The 20,557-nt window shown below is 42.8% G+C and overlaps 2 protein-coding genes across 5 annotated transcripts in view; one reads left to right on the top strand and one right to left on the bottom strand.

The window, feature by feature from the left end:
- The first annotated feature begins 270 nt into the window (after positions 1–270).
- On the top strand, positions 271–16,906 carry PDHA1 (pyruvate dehydrogenase E1 subunit alpha 1). Of its 2 annotated transcripts, XM_074858685.1 has the most exons (12): positions 271–499; positions 2,277–2,291; positions 3,648–3,716; positions 5,303–5,476; positions 8,130–8,256; positions 10,634–10,725; positions 11,100–11,192; positions 12,621–12,776; positions 12,995–13,066; positions 13,927–13,994; positions 14,816–14,924; positions 16,452–16,906. In XM_074858685.1, the coding sequence occupies exons 1-12, from the start codon at positions 425–427 to the stop codon at positions 16,614–16,616; spliced, it is 1,215 nt and encodes a 404-aa protein (XP_074714786.1). In that variant the 5' UTR covers positions 271–424; the 3' UTR covers positions 16,617–16,906. The 2 variants fall into 2 exon arrangements, with proteins under 2 accessions (XP_074714786.1, XP_074714787.1); XM_074858686.1 differs by lacking the exon at positions 2,277–2,291.
- A 123-nt stretch (positions 16,907–17,029) lies between these two features.
- The window catches only part of MAP3K15 (mitogen-activated protein kinase kinase kinase 15), a 95,648-nt gene continuing 92,120 nt past the window's right edge, over positions 17,030–20,557 (bottom strand). For all 3 annotated transcript variants that reach the window (XM_074858681.1, XM_074858682.1, XM_074858683.1), the window contains 5 exons: positions 19,479–19,689; positions 18,511–18,623; positions 18,251–18,348; positions 18,058–18,134; positions 17,030–17,567 (listed from right to left, as the gene is read on the bottom strand). In XM_074858681.1, the coding sequence (XP_074714782.1) occupies positions 17,447–17,567; positions 18,058–18,134; positions 18,251–18,348; positions 18,511–18,623; positions 19,479–19,689 (620 nt within the window). In that variant the 3' untranslated portion in view covers positions 17,030–17,446. The remainder of the gene's footprint in view (positions 17,568–18,057; positions 18,135–18,250; positions 18,349–18,510; positions 18,624–19,478; positions 19,690–20,557) is intronic.

Here is a 20,557-nt window from a genome sequence, read left to right as displayed (position 1 = left end):
ATCAACGATCGGCTCGTGAGCGCCTCCCGCCTGTGTGTGTGTGGGGTGTCTCGCTGCCCCCCGCACCGCCCCTCCTCCCGGGCACAGCTCACACGCTCGCCAGAAACCCACACCCAGGGCTCCCGAGCGGCGCGGCCGCGGGGCCCGGCGGCGCAGGGCGAGGCGGCAGGAGAGGCGGGGCCCCGCCCGGGTGCCCGCCCGCCGCCGCCCCCCCACCCCGCCCGCCGCCGCGCCCCGCGCATGCGCGTCGCGGCGGCGGGACGCAGGGAAAGGCGTCGGTCGGCCCAGCGCGCGGCAGTGCGTCCCGGTCGGCGCTGTCACTGCGCGGGGCGTGTCGGTTGGTCGGGGGGGCGGGCGGTGGCAGCGCCTGAAGGAGACTCGAGGACGGGGGTCCACGCCAGGCACGGTCGCCTCGCCCCGCTCCATGCGCAAGATGCTGCTGGCCGCGCTCTCCCGGGTGTTGCAGGGTCCGGCGGCCGCCGCCGCCGCCGGCAGGACGGTGAGTGCGGCCGTTACCTGCCCGGCCGGCACGCGGGGGGCCAACGGGCGCGGGCGGGGGGGAGGCGGCCGGTACCGCCTCAGCCCTCAGCGCGCGCCGCCCCCCGGCCCGGGCCCTACTGGGGGAGCGGCGTGTCCGGGCCCTCGGGGGCCGGGGCACGGGAGGCAGGCAGCGGCGGCGCTGGGTTCGGCCCCGTGGTACGGCCCGGCCCGGCCGCCGCGGCGGGGTCACGGGTTTGTCCTTTGGAAATAGGCCGGGTGTGACGGCCCGCAGCCCGGTTACCTGCTTCTGGCGACAAAATAAACGAAAGTTTTGTTTTTTTTTTTTTTTTAAAGAGGGTTGTTAGGGGTTTTTTCCCCTATTGTGTGTAAAATACCGCCTGAAAATAAAATGGTTGCTGCGTGCAGGAGCTCGCTGTATAAGTGCCGTGTGTGAAGGCCTCGTCCGTAGCGCCTTCCCAAGCGGCGCTGAAGCAGGCGGCATGGCGGGCGCTGCTGCCCTCACGGGAGCTGCGGGCCGGGCCGCTCTGCCCTCACGGCGTTAAAATCGGGGCCAAACGTGCCACGGCCAGCCCGCGCGGTGTCACGGGAGGGCAAGGGCGGCCCAGGGGCCGTGCCCGCTGCAGCACCGGCCGCCTGGTAACCGGCGGCTGTAGCTGCCCTGCCCGGAGACCCTGTCTGCTCTGTCCGTAGTCATCTCTCCGCTATATGTGGTTTTTAGTATATGTAAAATGTTCTGATTAATTTGTGAAACCCTTTTTTGGGCCCTTTATTTATCTGTATTTTCACTGCCAGTACAGGTCAGATCCTAAACAGGGGGTAAACATACTCTTCTCATTCCATTCTAAATTCAGCCATCTGACCTTTTCTGAGCCGCTTTGGTTTTCTTTGCTCAAAATATTCTCTTTTCATGTATTCCTGAACTTCTTTCAAATTCTGTTATTTTTTGGGGATTAGTGTATCATTTGTTGTGTTTTATCTCTTTTGTGTGAAAAATCTTCAGAGCTTACTTTTACCTTTTCATTGTCCTTATTCCATTATAATGGCTGTGGTCATGAGGAAAAATTAACCCCACTGGAAAAAAAAAAAAGTTGGCAAGATCAAGTCGGTGTTAAATGGTACTTTTTTGGTAATTGGAAGTCAGCTGATTTTTTGCCGTTGAGAGCAAATCTGTTACTGTACCTCTATTGTCATGTAGCTCACCTAGCATTTGCTTCTTGTGGAAAAAGCAGGTGGGTGACTGGATTCATGAGAAAGACACAAGAGAGCAGATTTACCAGAAGATCTTTCCTCTGTGTGTTGGAACTATATATCTAAAAGTATTTTCTAATTTACAAGTAAAATATCTATATTAAAATTTTCAAATATGGGTGCCTAAAATTAGACCCTTACTGCAAGTACTTGGCCTGCTCCTGACATACTGCATTTTAATGGAATTCTAAACTAGATCCGGTTTGGATATCTTAATACAGACTTTTGGATCCTAGGGATTTTGTCTTGAATTGTTCCTATGCGTTTGTAGTGAAGGTATAAATTACCAAATAAATAGAAGCAGACTTAATCCATAAAGTATTATTTTATATATGCTTTGAGCATATTGGAAAGTGTAGAGATGAATTTCTATGACATAGAGCTTACCTGTAAGGAAGCCACCTCTTACAGTGTTCTAGTTGGCTAACAATTTGCTGACTTCTCTGACTTCTCCCTTAATTGTTATAGTAACTTACTTTTTTTTTTTTTTTTTTCCCCTTCCTCTCTTCCAAATGCTGCTAACCTAGGGAGCTGTTAGTGAGGTAAGGCCTGAATCAGCCTTGTCAAGGTTTGTTTTTTATACATTTGCTGGCCATGTATTAGAACTCTTGTACAGACTCTTCAGTGTTGCTTTTATGTTGTATTCAGGGCAGGGGGGGTTGGACCACATACATGGCCTACAGAGGTACCTTCCAACCTCGGCCATTCTGTGAATCCTAAACTCTCGATTTACTTCCAGCTCTGGAAGTAAAATAGCTTTTCCTCACTGATACTACTGAGGCATTGTAGTAAACAGTGTAAAAACTTGGTTAAGTATTTAATCTGATAAGGGGAGGGTGGGATGGTGATTGCTAAATCAAATATGCAACAGAATAGGTAACCAAGATGGATTGAGAAATTTCTTTTGGTGTTTTTCCAAGTTTTATATTTATCAATCGGACCTTTTTTGGAGACACTGTCCTGGATATTCTCTAAAGTTTGAAAGAATGAACCTTCAGCTAAATATACATGAATGCCATGGTTGAACAAGTTACTGAAATTTACGTGTAACTTCATTAGCAACACAAGTTTGCTGCTCAGAATGTAGTGCATTCCTTATGCTGCAGCCACCAGGCACGTGTGGACAGATGAGCATTGTATCTGATGCTTCAGTGAAACTTACTGAAGTTATCTAAAAACACCAGTTGTTCATTAGTTAATTGCTTGTGCCATTCTTTAAGACAGAACAGTAGGGTATTTTTAAACATTCTTCTTATCACCCTACCATGCTACCCTTTCTGTTGCTCTGCCTTTCATGTATTATGAAAGGTGTGTCACCTTTTATGTTTCCATATCATTAAGTAGCGGCTGTGCTGTTATCCACTTAAATGATACTCTCTTTCTTCATTGTTACTGCCTTGCAGTCCTCCAACTTCTCTTCCTACTGAAAGGAAAAAGTAAGAGTAGTTCAAATTCCAGAAATCCTGCTGGTTTGGGGGTGTTTTGTTCTATCAAGGTGAAGTTCCAGTCAGTGCAGAGAGCCATCAAAATCTGCATTGGCTATGTCTCTACTCATATAGGCAATCTGGAATGTGAATGGAAAAATACTTATTTCTGTGATTTTTATGCTTTTCAGTCTTTTGAAGCTTATTGGTTTTGTTTCAGATCATCAAGGGTATCACAGATTTCGAATTCTATTTTCTTTTTGTAATCTTAAATTTTAAATTCTGGGTTTTTAAGGACTTCTAGCGCATATGTACAAAATAAAAGCTCTCATAGGGGTATGCCACTGAAGAGTTTCCTTCACAAATTATTTCAGTTTGGGAGAACTGTTAGAAATTGTTTGAAAATTCACCTACTTTTGCTTGATAACTATATTTAAATACTGCTTGTGTTTTGGTTTTTTCTTTTTTTTTAAGGCATCTCGAGTGATGGTAGCATCGCGTAACTATGCAGACTTTGCAAGTGAAGCTACGTTTGAAATTAAGGTAAAGCAGCTGAATACTTAATACTGGCACTCTGTGTCAGCACTTGACGTAGATCTTGATGTGATGGACTTGCGCCCTTCTCTTTTCAGTTAGAAAAATACTGTTTGAATTTCCAGAGCCAAACCCCTCACTATCTGGCCCGATTTCTAAAGGCAGCTGGAAGTACTGTGCTTGGCAGTACGTAGTAATGTTACTTGTTTCTTAAGAATGTGAAGTTGTGATTCTTTGCAGCTGTGATACTGCAATGCAGCTGTGAGAATCGAGTTACAAAGGAGCTAAAGAACCTTTTCTGTTCTGTGGGGAAGGGTATTATTGTTTCCGTAATACTTTTAAAGCAAATAGCTGGTGTTTGCTGCCTGCCCTTCTTTCCATCTCTCTTTTGTTTATGGAGCCTTGGGTGCTGTATCCCAGATGTGCCACTGATTGAGGTCCATATGGATTTTGAAGGGAAAAATATGGTATCCTTTTTAATGCTTGACTTGGTGCTGCTCAAAAAATGTGTGTTATAATCTGTCAGTGTTCCACAATGGCTAGGTTTTAGGAAAAAAACACTTCCATTGGCAGTAGCTTTTGGGCTGGCTTTTCATTCAGGAATTGAAAAAGAAACTCTGAAAGAAATTATGTAGTTTTCCTTTACTCACTCTCTGTTTGTCTGTGCCTGTAAAGTATTAAAATTGTTTCACAGGCAGGAGGGAAAATAGGTTTATATGAAGAGTCTTTTCTGAGCAGATACAAGGTTTAACATTTGGTCCTGTGTTGATTACAAGGCTCCTAAGTTCCTACGGAACTCTGAAGCAGAGCTGTCATAAGAGTAGCTTCATAAGAGTAGTGTGCATATGTGTTATATCAAATTCATCTAGTGTGTCAGTGGATTTGCTCTGGAGAGACTTTGCTTTAATGTCTTTAAACATAAATAAAATAAACTGTCTTTAATCTGTATAGCAGTATTTTGGCCATGTAGTCTGCACTGACGGTAATTTGGTCTGTTCCACTGAACTTGACTGATTTTTTTTTTTATTTTATTTTTTAACTTTTGTTTTGTATGTGTACCTAAAATCAGCCCTTTGTGCAACTGTGTTGAGCCCATATTCTGGGGAGAAGGATGTACTGTACACATGGTGCAGCAGTGGTTTTTTTACTGCTTGTTAAAAGTGGTGCTAGAAGAGGTGAAGTCCAGTCTTAGGACCAGATCTTACAGACTGTTTAACAAAGGAAACTGTCTTTCTTGTCTCTTCACTAAGTCTCTGTAGCTCTTACCAAGTATTTGACATGCAGCACTCATGGAAATGTGCTTTTCCCGTATTTTGTGAGGACTTTAGTTCATCTACTGCTAGTAGGAACTACAAGGCTTCATTTCGTGAGTGGAAAGCTGTCTTTATTAAAAGAGAAGATTTTATTTCCCTGAATTTGGAAATGGTGCACAAAATCTACAGTTGTTTTGACCTATGAATTTAGGTTTTGCTGACTTTCTTTTTTAAAAGACACTAAAATCTGAATTTGAAAATGGCATATCATAAAAAAATTAAGCGGTATGCATAAATAGGATGAATTACTTTGAAGAAATGACTGCTTGTTCAACTTTGCAGAAATGTGACCTCCATCGTCTGGAAGAAGGCCCTAGTACCACAGCAGTGATGACTCGAGAGGAGGGGCTTCATTACTACAAGACAATGCAGACCATACGACGCATGGAGCTGAAGTCTGACCAGCTGTACAAGCAGAAGATTATTCGTGGCTTCTGCCACTTATATGATGGTCAGGTAAAAAATTTTCTTCTAAGAGGTTTTATATTGTCTTACCTTACTTAATGTAGGGATTTCAGTAGAGTGGAGAGTAAATCTAGAACTGAGTATTTATGTACAATGTCCAAAGTTCAGACACAAAAAAGCAACCTACAGAGGGTGGGAGCAAGGAGAGGTAATCTGGGAGGAATACAGAGAAATTGTCTGAGCAGCCAGGGATCAGGTTAGGAAGGCCAAAGGCCCGATAGAATTAAATCTGGCCAGGGATGTGGAAAGCAACAAGAAAAGCTTTTATAAGTACGTCAGTGATAAAAAGAAGACTAGGGAATATGTGGGCCCTCTCCAGAAGGGAACGGGAGACCTGGTTACCCAGGTTATGGAGAAGGTTGAGGGACTTTATGACTTTTTTGCCTCAGTCTTCGCTGGCAAGAGCTCCAGCCATGCTGCCTAAGATGCAGAAGGCAAAGGCAGGGACTGGGAGAACGAAGAACCACCCAGTATAGGAGATGATCAGGTTTGAGACCATCTAAGGAACCTGAAGGTGCACAAGTCCATGAGACCTGATGAGATGCATCCACAGGTCCTGAGGGAACTGGCGGGTGAAGTTATGGCAGTCCGGTGAAGTTCCCACTGACTAGAAAAGGGGAAACATAACTCCATTTTTAAAAAGAGAAAAAAGGAAGACCCGGGGAACTACAGGCCAGTCAGTCTTGTCTCTGTGCGCAGCAAGACCATGGAGTGGATCCTCCTGAAAACTATGCTAGGGCACATGGAAAACAGAGAGGTGACTGGTGACAGCCAACATGGCTTCACTAAGGGCAAATCGTGCTTGGCAGATTTGGTGGCCTTCTACAATGGGGTTACAGCATTGATGGATAAGGGAAGAGCAACTGACATCATCTACCTGGACTTGTGCAAAGCTTTGGATGCTGTGCTGCACAACATCCTTGTCTCTCAATTGGAGAGACGTGGATTTGATGGATGGACCACTCAGTGCATAAGGAAATGGCTGGATGGCCACACTCAGAGTTGTGGCCAGCATCTCGGTGTCCAAGTGGAGATGGGTGATGAGTGACGTTCCTTAGGGGTGGGTATTGGAACTAGCGCTGTTTAACATCTTTGTTGGTGACACGGACAGTGTGACTGAGTGCACCCTCAGCAAGTTTGCTGATGACAACAAGCTGTGTGGTGCAGTTGACACGCTGGAAGGAAGGGATGGCATCCAGAGGGACCGGGACAGGCTTGAGAGGTACGACCATGCAAACCTCATGAAGTTCAACAAGGCCAAGTGCAAGGTCCTGCACACGGTTCGGGGCAATCCGATGCACAAAGACAGACTGGGCGATGAGTGGATTGAGAGCAGCCCTGCAGGGAAGGACTTGGGGGTAATAGTGGATGGAAAACTGACTATGAGCCAGCAATGTGTGCTCACAGCCCAGAAAGCCAACAGTATCCTGGGCTGCATCAAGAGAAGTGTGGCCAGCAGGTCGAGGGAGGGGATTCTCCCCCTCCACTCCGCTCTTGTGAGACCCCACCTGGAGTTACTGCATCCAGCTCTGAGGCCCCCAACATAAGAAGGGCATGGACCAGCTCAAGCAGGTCCAGAAGAGGCCATGAAGATGATCAGGGGCCTGGAGCACCTCCCTTTTGAGGACAGGCTGTGAGAGTTGGAGAAGAGAAGGCTCCAGGGAGACCTTATAGCGGCCTTCCAGTATTTAAAAGGGGCCCACAAGAAAGATGTGGAGGGACTCTTTATCAGGGATTGAAGTGATAGGACAAGGGGTAATGGCTTTAGACTGAAAGAGGGTAGATTTAGATTACATATAAGGAAGAAATTCTTCACTGTGAGGGTGTTGAGACACTGGAACAGGTTGCCCAGAGAGGTTGTGGCTGCCCCTCCTTGGAAGTGTTCAAAGCCAGGTTGGACAGGGCTTTGAGCAACCTGCTCTAGTGGAAGGTGTCCCTGCCCATGGCAGGGGGGTTGGAACCAGATGGTCTTTAAGGTCCCTTCCAACCCAAACCATTCTATGATTCTATAAAGTTGTAGCCGGATCAATGATTTAGTTTGTTGGTTTTTTGAAAACAGTGTCTTAGCACACAAGGGAATCCCTGAGATCTTGGGACAGCAGTAGGAAGAGAGAGAAGGCAAGGTGCAGCTGAAGATCAGCTGAATGTGAGCAATGAGCAGCTGCAGCATATTAAATTCAACACGTTTGGTGGCCCACATCCTTCTCCTCAAGCTTCGCTGATGTTTTGTTCCAGTGTCTCATAGATCATGTGCACACTAAAAAACAACAGCCAGGAGAAGGAACTTCATGAACTTAGCAGAACTTTGCTGTCTGTCCATTCCCCCCTGCCATTTTTGAATTGCTGTTGTTTTAATGCTTCATTTGGGAGGTGTTCATAGAAAATTCCACAGATTTTTTGCAGCTTCTAGTTTCCCTCCTGTCTGCTTTTGTTAGTCACAATAAGGTTGGAATTTAGAGCCCAAGGCTGTTGTAGCTCCAGGCCTGCAGCCCCTTGGATTTAAGGCAGTCTCCTGTATCTGTGCTCTTCCTGTTTTCTGCTGATATTTGATGTATAGGGGTTCCTAGCTAGCCCTTGCCACACTGCTGACTGTGCAAGTTGTGTGCTTTGCTTCATTGCTAAGCTTACCTTTCCTTTGTAACAGGAGGCTTGCTGTGTAGGGATTGAAGCTGCCATAAAGCCTACAGACCATGTGATAACGGCCTACAGAGCTCATGGCTTTACCTATGCACGAGGAGTGCCCGTTCGAGAAATTCTCGCTGAGCTTACAGGTTTGTGCTAAGTAAAATTAGGATTTGCATGCTGCTGTACTTGTGTCAGAATTTTGTATTCAAATTCAAAATGATGTTGGTGCACAAAGTATGCTGGGGCTTCAGAAGCAGTTTAGTCACAGCAGAATAAACCAAGTTTATGATTTTATGATGCAAGCACTTTTTATTATAAAATGTTAAGTCATAAGAAATATTTAAGTGCTGGTACTTCTAAAGCACAAACTTGGAAGATTTTTCTCAATACCATGTGCTGTATTTGTTGTGGTGCAGAGCTTGTTTAAATGGAACTTGCTGGTGGTGGGCATTTTTTCTCAATAGCACAGGGCATTACCCTCCCTAGGAGGCAGACTTGGATTTTCAGAATTACGCTGCTGACATTTTAGGAAGACTGGTAGACACTGCCTGTAATGATAAACTGGATGATCTGGGAAAATTTATTATAACAAGAATATTAAAAGGTAATCTAGACGAATCTAAGATTTTACAGGAAGGGAGAGATGGTTATTTGCAATCGGGTTGTAGGTGGAGGAGGGAAGAGAAGAGAGGATCAGCCTACTGAACTCTTAGAGATCTGTGAGTGGATGCCAGAAGTGAAAAATGAACAAGGAGTTTGAAGACCTTTATGAGTCATTGGTGTAATAAAGACTTGATCTGAGAGTTTTCATACTTGAAACATTAATATAGGAAAGCATGTTTTGGAGGTGGAGAAGAATTATGGTTTCGTATATTAAGAGTATATGCGCGTGTTAAGAATGCATATTAATAATGTGCACAAAAGCCCAGAATCTAGTGGATGATTGACTTGCAAAGTGTCACTGGATACTGATATGAGAGAAAGTAAATGAGGAGATTGTCAAGACTGAAATCCATTATTGGCCCTGAAACTACGAATATCGGTGATGAGTGGGTTTTTTTCTTTATTTCTTTTCATGACACGCATCTTCTATAGCATTGTGCTTGGTTTTAGTGGAGTTCTTTTAATTGTGAAAGAGCAGCTGCAGTACAGAGACTGTTGTTCTGAGAAATGACACTTGGGGCAAGTTTCTAGAGAGGGGTGCTGCTAGAGCTGCAAACAAAGATCTTGACTGAAAATGCCAAACTGAAAGACAGCCTGAGTTACAATGACCAGAAAATGACGGAATTAAAAAGTCTTCAAAGGATCAGGAAGCAGTCACCCAAAATAAGACTAGTGGATAAGATCCTACAGGAAACAAACTGTAGAAAAGGACTTTTCAGGAGAATTGATGATTCCCTGAGAAATGGTTCTGTGTTCTAAGAAAAGTAGAAAGTATAGCAAAAAGTGACATTGTTCAATTAGAAGTTCTTAAATACTTTTGAAAAATACAAGAAAGGATTATACAAAAAGTGGAGGGAGATTACTGAAGTTAAATTTACCCTTAAGAAACATAGTTTTCTGATTTAAAATTAGACTTTTTTTTTTTACTTTGGCCCTAGCTGACAGAATCCAGAAAAGCTTACGTGAAACCAATTCATAAGCATCTGAAAGGTACGAGAAAGATCAATAATAAAAATGATCCATTGTTAAGTAAGAAAGAGGAGTACAAATTCCAGAAAGATCCAGCATTCAACTTCTAAAATAAACACCAAGGCTAAGGCAAAAAAGCCAGCCAAGCAAGCTGTTCTTGTTAGCCACAAAGGCTTGTATTTTATTTCTAGTAACAAGGCAGATTAGTATAAGAAGTGGACTGGGCTGATGAGAAATTTTGTGTTCTTAGATCAGCTTATTTAAACAGGGTTTGTTGTAATGCTTCATGGACCACAACTTACCTTCAAAGTGCAGCTTGCATAAAGCTGGGCTAGGTGACTTTTTGATATTTGTCCTGGGGAGCTGTTGGTTGGTTGTTGGGTTTTGTTTGTTTGATTGTTTTTTAATGTGCTATCTGTAATTTTTACTTCTGGTTATTGTCACAGGGAAGACAGTGTAGATTATTGCAACTAATTTGGAACAGTGTTCATAACTTTATTGCAGAAGCCAAAAGTAGTAAGGAGTGTATATACTACTTCTTACAGATTACATATATGAGAAATACAGACCACGTTGACTATTAAAACCCAAACATATTTATCAGAAACTACTTTTGTGTAATAGGACACTGACTTCTTGGTTGGTTTTAAGATTATTTTTTTTTGTTCTTGATCTCATTCTGTATTTCCAGAATTATGTTTTCATTATTGTTCTCTTTTCCCCCTTTTTCTTACTTGTTTTGTGATACATTTAACTGTAAACTCTTTAGGGAGAGGCCACTGTGGCTTAACTCCACGTGGTCTTAGTGTTACTACCTTTAGGAATTGATGTTCCCATTTGCATAGTATTTTTTCCTCCGAAAAAATAAATTGCTCGTTATTCATGTTTCAGGTCGAAAAGGAGGATGTGTGAAGGGAAAAGGAGGATCAATGCATATGTATACCAAAAACTTCTATGGTGGCAATGGTATTGTTGGTGCTCAGGTATATACATGACTTCTACTTTAAAGCACAAGTTGAATTTGGCTCATGTCCTGTGCCAGTGTTTCCTCTCAGTTTTTGTGGTGTGAGCTTGTATGCAGATACCATTGCTCTGTGGATATTACATCTGTTACGTCTTTATTCTGGTTTGCTCACCGTTTTGTAAACTGTAGCAAAAATGAATCAAATTGAGCAGATAGTTAATGTTTGTATTTTGGCTGTAAGACAGATGGGAACAAATGGAAGTGGGTTGTCAACAACTTGGTTGTTGAGCACATCTCTAACAGTGTAAATGTCTCTTTACAGTTCACAAGCTGCCTGTCTCCAACTCTGTTGAACAGTGTCTAAAATTTTGGTTTGTCCTTACTCTGTGATAGGTGCCTCTTGGAGCTGGGATTGCGCTGGCCTGTAAATACTTCGGTAAAAACGAAATCTGTCTGACGTTGTATGGGGATGGTGCAGCCAATCAGGTAAATGAGCTTTGTGTAGCGCAGCTGTGTGAGGACGAGTGTGACTGTGGGTAATCAATTTTCCTTCTGTGAACTGTGAGCTCTGCCTTTCCACTGAGCAGTGGGAGAGCACCTTCCACCCTGTCAGTGTAGTACCTGCAACCTGGGTAATGTCTGACTAGGAACTTAGGCTGAGATTTGTGTGATGGGCTTCCTGCTGCCAGGATGCTTTATTAAAGGAGTCTGCTGATGCTGAAAAAGCAATGCTGGAGAGAGAAGACAATGTACACCCTCTGTCCTACCGTACACTGCAATTTTTCTTGGGGCTTTTGTTGTGAAGTGCTGTTCACCGAGACAAACTTCATGTAGGTGGCTGGGCATCTTGCAAATTGTGGACACTAGTACCTCTTACTTGTGTTGTCTTAGGCATTTGAGTAGGAGTGTGTTTCAGGAACTGTATAGTTCTCAGAGGGATGATTCGGATGAACACTTAAAAAGTTAATTGCTAGATGCTCTTTATGTATCAGGAATGTAGCATGTGCTTGGATTTTTTTTACCGTGTTTTGAACCTGTGTAAATGTCTGTCCTTCCCCACCCCCATTTTGAACTCTGTCACAGTCACTGGAGTGGAGGAAAAGCTGCTCAGCTCCTTCCCTTCTGGAATGCTCAGATACTCAGGGAGTGAGTGGGGCTAATGGTTAATTGTGTGAGCACTGCACAAGTCACAGGAGGAGGTGTTTGTGGTTACCCTCTTTCCAGTTGCACATGGCTCACCTACCTGTGATGTCTTGAAGTCTCTGTGCTGTAAGGAGAGCTCTGAACGATAGCAGTGGAGATGACAGTGCTGCTGAATTGGGAAAAACATGTAACTTGCATTGCTGAGGACGGAGGAGAGGACAGAGCATCTCGCAGAGCCACTTAGTGTTGACATTCTGGCCAGTCTCTTCATGTTATCAGCAGAGACACTAAGCCAGATAAGAAATTGGTGGTTTAGAGTGTACCGCTGATAAAACTTCTTGCTTTTAAAACACAGGTGGAGATCTCGGTTCTTGGTTTTCCCTGTCTTTGACTTAGAGTAACAAGGCTGATGCAGTCAGTGTGGTCAAACTTTTACTTTGCTTGTAGCAGCATCCTGCCAGGTTAATTAATTGTGAAGTTTTTTATGACTGTTGCTGAAATACCTCAGTTAAAGTTGAAGATTCTGTGCTACCCTAACACAGATACTGATACAGGTTTAAAAGTGAAGTTCTATAAACTGTTAGTTGAAAGTTACATTATATAGTGTAGCCTCTCTTATTCCTGCCATGCTGCAGGAAGTGATTGGTTTCAGATCACTTCTAGTATTAACATTTCTCCTAGCTGGACATCTGCAGCTGAATGACTTTCAGCAGAGCCTAATGCTTGAAGGCTGAGCTCCCTGTCTGGATGTAACTTGCTGTTTTCTTTCAGGGCCAGATATTCGAAACATACAATATGGCCGCCTTATGGAAGTTGCCTTGTATTTTTATCTGCGAGAACAATCGCTATGGAATGGGAACTTCGGTTGAAAGAGCTGCAGCCAGTACTGACTACTACAGAAGAGGAGACTTCATTCCAGGGTTCAGGGTGAGGACAGGCACAGCTCTTTTTGAGGGGGGTGGAGGTGGGGGGATGCGCATGTGTACCCTGCACAATACATATATATATGTATTATTTACAAACATAAATATTTTTTTAAATATAGAAAAATTTGAAACAATTCCTATTGCACTTGTGGAAGTACTGAAATTGGAAGTTTGGAGTTAGGCATTTTTTGGCTTCAACTTGTAGTTTCTGTTGACCAGGTGGACGGCATGGATATTCTCTGTGTTCGAGAAGCAGCAAAGTTTGCAGCTGACTATTGTAGATCTGGAAAAGTAAGTCTGTTATTGTCATTCCTTTTCCATAGGTGAAATTCTTAGCCTGATTATTGCTGCATAAAAAGTTCCTCATCTAGCCCATTTTCTCCAGTCACTGTTGAAACTTTTTGACCTTCATTTCCTTTTTTCTCCACAGTATTGAATCTGTAAGCAATTGAGTGGTTCTTAAATTTTGTCAGAATTTATTGACATGCAATTGGTACTAACCAAGTGTTTAAAAAATATATATATTCTGATACTCTGTCATCTTTTTCCTCATTTCTACCCCAGTTAAATTCTGTTATGAAAGGTATTATGACTGTCAGGCAGTTGTGTTCTTTGTGAAAAGATTAATTAGGGAAAGCATCAAGGAAAGTGGTAATGATTCTATATTTACAACAAATGGAAAGTGAAGTAAAAGTTTTGTGAGTCAGCATTAGTGTCTGTCAGCCAAGTATGCTGCACTGGTTTTGAAAATTTTTTTTTTTAATATTTGGTGAAATAATGTTTACGCTGGGATGGTACAACAGAAAAAAAAGTTCGTACAGAAGAATAAAGTTCTGTGAGATGCAATCTTGCAGTGAAACAACAGGCGGTTTGAAACAGTCATCATGAGTAATGGTGGAATGACATTGGAAGGGAACAACACTGCTCAGTAAAAACATGAGAATAAGTGCTTATAAATCAACACAGACTTTCATTTAAAAAGAGTTAAGCTTCATTTTACTAGTTGTGATGTTATGTAAATTACACCGAGAAAAAACATTGAAATAAAATCATTCATCACTGGTGCAATTCACCTGTAGCAAATGCTGCTAATAACAACAAATTGGTCACTCAAGGTGGTAACACTCTCTGTATTGTTTTTTCTTTCTAAGGGTCCTATTGTGATGGAGTTACAGACATACCGTTACCATGGCCATAGTATGAGTGACCCTGGAATAAGGTACTGTGACATTGTTTCTTGGCATTCACTGAAAACCAGGAAGTGTTGATGGTGAAAACCGTGAAACTCTTGGATTCAGTGTTCAAATCCATTGTGAAGTGCATGTAAAGGTTACGATGAAATTGCTGTGAGCAGTCTGATCATTCCTTGCTCAGTTGATAATCTGTGGCCGTGTAACAGATTTGTCTTACTTGCAGTATTAAGAGATTTAGTTTTAGAACAAGCACAGTCAGTTAAACTTCTGTACTTTCTATTAATGAGTTCTGCTTTCAGTGTGACTTTATGGTGAGTTCTAATTAAGCATTGACTGAAAAGCAGCACAGTTTCCCAAGGCTTTTTTAGAGTATCTAAAATCCTGTAAGCTAAAATTATAGGAATAATTTGGACTGTCCAGTCAAGTGGAACAATTCTTAAAAACACAAACGTACAGATGCCAGGAAGACTCGAGCACTGTGCCAGCTGACAAATCTGAATTGACCTCTGTGAAGTAGAGGTGTGTCCCAAGGCTTCGTTGGGAACTTGTAGGGAGTTGGAAACACGCAGCAACTCATCTGCACCCCCCCCTTAGCAGCGATGGGACAGAGTAACTTGTAGTAACTGTCCTAGGCTGGGAATGCTCCCCTTTCCCTGTCTACTTTATACTTAAGTCTGGAACTACTTCAGCTCAGTTGCTGCTTACAGATCTAAGAAGTGGTTTAGGTGTGGCTGTGCCACCCTTTGAGTGATAAAAGTTGCTGTATTTTTCATTGCATTCCTGACAACTCACCTCTGTTCAAGGCTACCACTGAAGAAGTTCATGTTTTTGCTTGTCTTGCTCCCAGCTATCGTACCAGAGAAGAAATTCAAGAAGTGAGAAGCAAAAGTGATCCCATTACTTTGCTGAAGGACAGAATGGTCAACAACAACCTTGCTAGCATTGAAGAATTAAAGGTATGGCTTTTAGTTGCTGTTTAAGCAAGCCCTTGAGCATTCACACACTAATGATCTCTGAAAAGCACATCGCAGAACAGCCTGCATTACTTGTTCTTCGAAGGTCTTTAAAGTTTGTTTTAATGTCACTTTTAACTCGGTGCTGTGAGGCTGTGTGTGGGCGTTAGTGTTTCAAATACAGCTCTTGTCATATACTAACATGTAGAAATTAAAATTACCCAGGCTTTCTCAACTAGCCCCCTTGTTGTGTTTAAGGTAATGAATTAATTTGGTAAGAGATGAATCCCCTTGTGTTCTAGCCGGTCCTCAGAGATTAGAGGGGCTAGGGGTGGCTGGACTTACCTCTTAATAGGTATGCCAACTGGAGCCGGAACTATAGGCCTGACAGCAGATGCCCAAACAGCCCATGTGCTGTAGGTCCGGTTGCATTCAAGAGAAGCAGTCAGGTTCATGAATAGTGTGGTTTATTCTTATGCAACATCTACAGATTCTTTGAGATTGCCTATGATAAATACACAGACTGCAGGTTGGCTATATAGCACTACACACAAAAAATGATTGCAATCGCACACAGTTAATTCCTGGGTAATCACTTGGTGTAGCACAGGGCCCAAATCTTAGCAAAAGGTGTCCCTTTGGGGGGGGGGAGGGGGGAGTGTGCAAGAAGCACAAACTTATCGATCTGTCCCTCCGGTTTGGTATTGGATTATTGTCCCTCCGAGTTAGATACAAACTCGGGGTAGTATTTATCTAAGTATGCATGTGTGAGTGGGTGGGACTGTGGTCAAGCCATTATTTCTTGAGTAACAACACAGCACATTCCTTGGTGCAAGGTGTGTGCTGTTTTTGTGGGAAAAGAGGAAGAATGAGAGATAAGGTCCACAGAGTACTGCAAAACAGTCCTTGAGAGAAGAAGAGCAGGAGATAAATCTGCATAGTCATGTCAAATGTTCTGTGAGAAAAGTGGAAGAATGGGACCGTGCAGCCTCCACCTCACTTAGCATTGCTCCTTGGTGCCATGGCAACACAAATCACTGGATCTCCATCCAGTCCTGTGTTTGTTCTGGGCACCATGTGTTAAGGAAATCTGTGTGTTGCAGGTTTTTTGCTGTTTTGCTTTTCCCACACTTCCAACACCCCCTCCTAGGTAGGTCTCTGAAAGGGAAACTATCAATAGTGAAAAATCTTAGTGAAGGAGCCAGGAACCCTCTAAGCCAATGTTGTAAATACTTTCGTCAACTCCTGTTTAAAAAAAATCAACACTGACACTCTCAGTGTTTCCCAGAATCAGAATTGAAAATGTAGAGGCTCACTGGGGTCACATTCCTTGAGCAATAAATTACTGGTGTTATCCAAAAGGTAGAAATGCTGCAGTTTAGGGAGAGAGTTTTCACAGGTTTTTAACTTATGTTTATAGGCAGTGTTAACACTCACTAATTCTGACCAATACTTAATGATTGTGTTTCAGTTCAAAATTATGATGCTTTTTCTGAGCTGTCTTCTAATAAGCATCGATTTTTGGTTTAGGAAATTGATGTGGCGGTAAGAAAGGAGATTGAGGAAGCTGCTCAGTTTGCTACCACTGACCCAGAGCCACCACTGGAAGAACTAGGTAACCACATCTACTTCAATGAGCCGCCCTTTGAAGTGCGTGGCCCAAACCAGTGGATAAGGTACAAGTCTGTCAGCTAAAGGCCTTTTTGTTGGTGTAACTTATTCAGAAGAATAAGTGAATGCATTTACAGGAACTACATTGACTCAGAAACAACTCTTAAGTTTGTTTAAAAGCTCTTTCAAAAGAGGAAATGTGTAGGGAATCCATCTCAGTATGGATGTTCTTAAACACACTGAGTGTTTTTTCAGAAAGAGCTAAATTAAGAGAAAGCAGCAGTTTATTTAAATTGCTGTTTGTTTGCTTTACTGACTTATTTGGATTGCTGTATGTACAGTTTAAAAAAAATATTAAACTTTAACAACATTTATCTAGTGGTCTGTTTGCTTTGTTTCTTGATGAACCACTTCCCCAAAAAACCCACCAAAACTACCATTTAGATGCTGTGTTTTTGCTGCGGAAAGCTTACTAAATGAAAACGTCACATCAGGCCTTTGTTAGCGGTTCTGTGAGAGTAGCTTTAATAAGAAAAGCTCTATACATTCATCTCTGAAGAGGTGACATATGCTCTGGCATAGCCCTCCCCGCTCAAACCATCAGCCAGCAGAGCTGTAACACGGTTTAAGTTCACAGTTTTCTCAGTGCTAAAGCCAGTTCAGGGGTGTGGTAGCTGTTTTGCAGAAAAGGGGTTTTTTTTCTCAGCTAAGGCTTTATATTCCATGGGTAGGCATTTGACTTCTGCATTACTTGGTCATAAAGAAAGTGCATTGATACCGACTTAAAAGCTGTTACTGTTCACTGTGTCTTACACTGATGGTCAAACAAGCTACATAATTGTGCAAAACCTGCAAGGCCACTGTACATACACATATATATACATCTAATAATTTAAGTGTTAGGAATGTATTTTTCATTTGCTTATTCCCATCTCGCATTCTGCTTCTGAAGCATTAACCTTCTGTACTGAGGTCTTGCCAGATGTTTGTCGGTGGTTTACGATTGCATTCCAAATTCTGCAGAGAAGGCCGCCCCTGGAGGAAGAGCGGACAGCAGTTAGGGAGAATGCCCTCATCTCCGTTACTTTAAAGTGAGCAAGAACTAAAACCTAGAAATTCCAAGGATATACCAGTTATGACCATACAGAGAAAACACTACCCTTTCTTTAAGGTAGTGTTCAACTTCTCCCAGGCAAGCCAAGGGTTAACAGAATGATGATGAAAGGACTTGAATCAAGGGGTAGGAAAAAAGTTCTTTATGCCTGTTTTCCATCTGATTGCATCGTCCCGAGGGGGGAGAAATAGCTCCCAACCTTGATAAATGCCAAAACATAGCTGGCTTGAAGCACCCTATGTGTAGTTATTACGCTACACCAGTTAAGACGTGAAAGTTTAACAGAAAATCAGAGATAAAATTCACAGCAGCTGCCCCTGAACTGGTGCTGACTTGTTTGAACAAGCTAAAAAAGTTTTTTTTACAAACCACTTTAAGCTCTTAACGATGAACTAAGAAGTGCTTTCTTACCGCAGTTGAAGATACCGCAAATCATCTTTAGTGATATCATTAAGGACAGCACTTAGTGTATAATCTTCTTCAGCAAACTAAAAGGCAAATTTATTCCTAAATTAATATTCCTTCTTTGAAACCAAACTGCTAATTATGACTACAATCACCTCTTTTTTAAAAGGTGAATTTTGGGTGGTTTTTTTTTTTTTACCCTCTTAATGGCATCCAGGTCTGCTCCTTGCTGTTTTAGCCAGTTCATGAGCTCAGGGTCTGCATTCTCTCTAAAAGTTGCTGCAGACCATTGTGAGTCTTTAACAGAGAACAAATGTATAGGTTAGTACACCTCAAAACTGGGGCAAAAGTGGTTGTTTTCAGACTACTGAGGCTTAAAATAGTCTTTTATCCTCTAAACAAATGCACAATCCAATATATGTGTGTGCAACTGTCAAAGCGTGCAGTATCTCCTCATACCTTCAGGTTTAAGTTTTAATCGAAGCAAGTGTAATTCCTGAGTTTTCTGCTCCAAAGACTGTCGTAAGAGGGTCTGATACTCTTTCTCCTTCTGAACAAGGTTCTCCAAAAGCCTGTTAGCATGAGAGATCAAACACAACCATACTGAGAATGTCTTAACTGAAAAAAATACTTATTTTTAATGACTACAAAGGACAGAGACCTGGGACAGATACTGTCTTAAGTAACATATTTTATGGCTCACAGATATTATTTTGGTTGTCAGACTCAGCTTAGTGGTGGCACTTTGAGGCTTTCATCTTTGCAGAATTTAGTAAATAGCTTGTAAATTCTGTTCCTATTGTTTTACAGTCTCCCTGGGCAGAGTTGCTGCCTTTGTAGCGTAATTTACTGCTGAACAGTGTAACACCAATGTTTTACCAGGGACTTTCTGATCACAGATTAACATCACCTCCAAGAAGAAGAATGGGACCTTCAGCTGTTAACATGCTGGCAGCAGCCTACAGCTGTAACCCATGAGAAGCAGGGCTGGGGCTCTGGTGGGCTCCACTTGTGCTAATGAGCGGGTGGCCTGTCCCAGGGCCCATGGGGCAGCTCTGGCCTCTCCTGGCAGGAACAGCTTTGAGGGCACCACCACCAGGTCAGGTGCCAGCCAAGGAAGCAGGAAGGAAGCTGGCACAGTTGCACAAGCCAAATTACTTAACAGTGGAAATCCAACCTGACATTCTGCAATTAAAAAATTAATTGCACGGAAACAAAAGTTGCACTGAAGGCTGGTGAGTTGTCATACCGGTGCTGCCAGTGCATTCTGTACCCATTTGTGTTCCTGGAAGATCTGCTTTATCACGAGGCAGCGTAGGAGGTGAGCAGTATTTATTATGTATGTACACGTCACTGCAGAAAGCAGTGTCTGAGAGCTTTTCAAAGACTGCCTGAAAATAAATCCACAGTCTGTCTAGACGGGTTACCTTAAGGTCTCTTGCTTAAGTCTGCCCAACTCCAGGCTAAGCTGCTGCTGCACCTCATGTGACACCATGGAACTAAGGGTGCTCACTCCTGATGTCATGGCGTGATCCTCGGCCCCGTTTTGTTCAGTGGGCTGGAAACCATCCTCCACTTCATCACCGTCCTTGTCCCCACCTTCCGTTTCTGATGCGGGCTCAAAGTGGGCTCGAAGCTCTGGTTAAAGGAAGTAGTGTAAGAATAAAAATTTTTTTGGACAAGTCTGTCTTCAGAGATAGTGCAGTCTGTTCTTTACTGCTGCAGGTGTGGGAGCTTCAGCTGAGGATGGGGACTGTTTGTATGATGGGGTTTATCTGTACTGAGCAGGGGAGTAGCAAAGCTGGACCACAGATTCTCTGGCATTAACTCAAAAGTAAGTATGAGAGGCACTGTAACAGCTCTGCTGTGGCATACCAGTAGGGGTAGGTAGCTGTAGATGACAGCTAGAGAGGGGACAAATATATTTGTGATGAAATGAACAAGAAGAAGATAGGTAATAAATGCATTAATGAGAATCTCTTGAAAGCTTTCTTTAAAAAAAAACCAAAACCAACAAAAAAACCCAGTTATTTTCCCCTAATGCCTTTGACCAAAGATTTTACAGCACCCTTCCTCTTTTCCAGGTAGCATTTCTAACCCCAGTTCTCTCAGAACTTGCTGGAGGTGTCCACCCTTTCCACCAAAGAACAGCCAGCATTTTTCTCCTACAAATGAAGCCCTAAGAAATGTGGCCGATTTGGCTTGAAAGCCAAAGCAAAGTTGGACTGAAATGGCTCACCATCACTAAGTGCTCTCAGAACATTTTCATACTGGAAGGGGGCTCAGCACTTCAAAGAGTTACAAAACTACTTGCAGGTTTCCAACTTGGACTTATTTCTAGACAGTTCTTAGTCATTTATCCTCCTCCTTTTCGATGGTGGTGAATTTTCCTACTCTCCGTCTGTAGGCCAAAATCATACTCCTCCTCATATTAATGCACTCCCTTCTCTGCATCTGTTCTGCAGCTCAGTCACCATTTTGCAGAACAGACAACCAGACCTGTGCA

The sequence above is a fragment of the Strix uralensis genome, chromosome 2 (genome assembly GCF_047716275.1).
Source record: "Strix uralensis isolate ZFMK-TIS-50842 chromosome 2, bStrUra1, whole genome shotgun sequence".
In the NCBI taxonomy this organism is placed as follows: domain Eukaryota; kingdom Metazoa; phylum Chordata; class Aves; order Strigiformes; family Strigidae; genus Strix; species Strix uralensis.
This window is presented reverse-complemented; position numbering and strand designations above follow the sequence as displayed.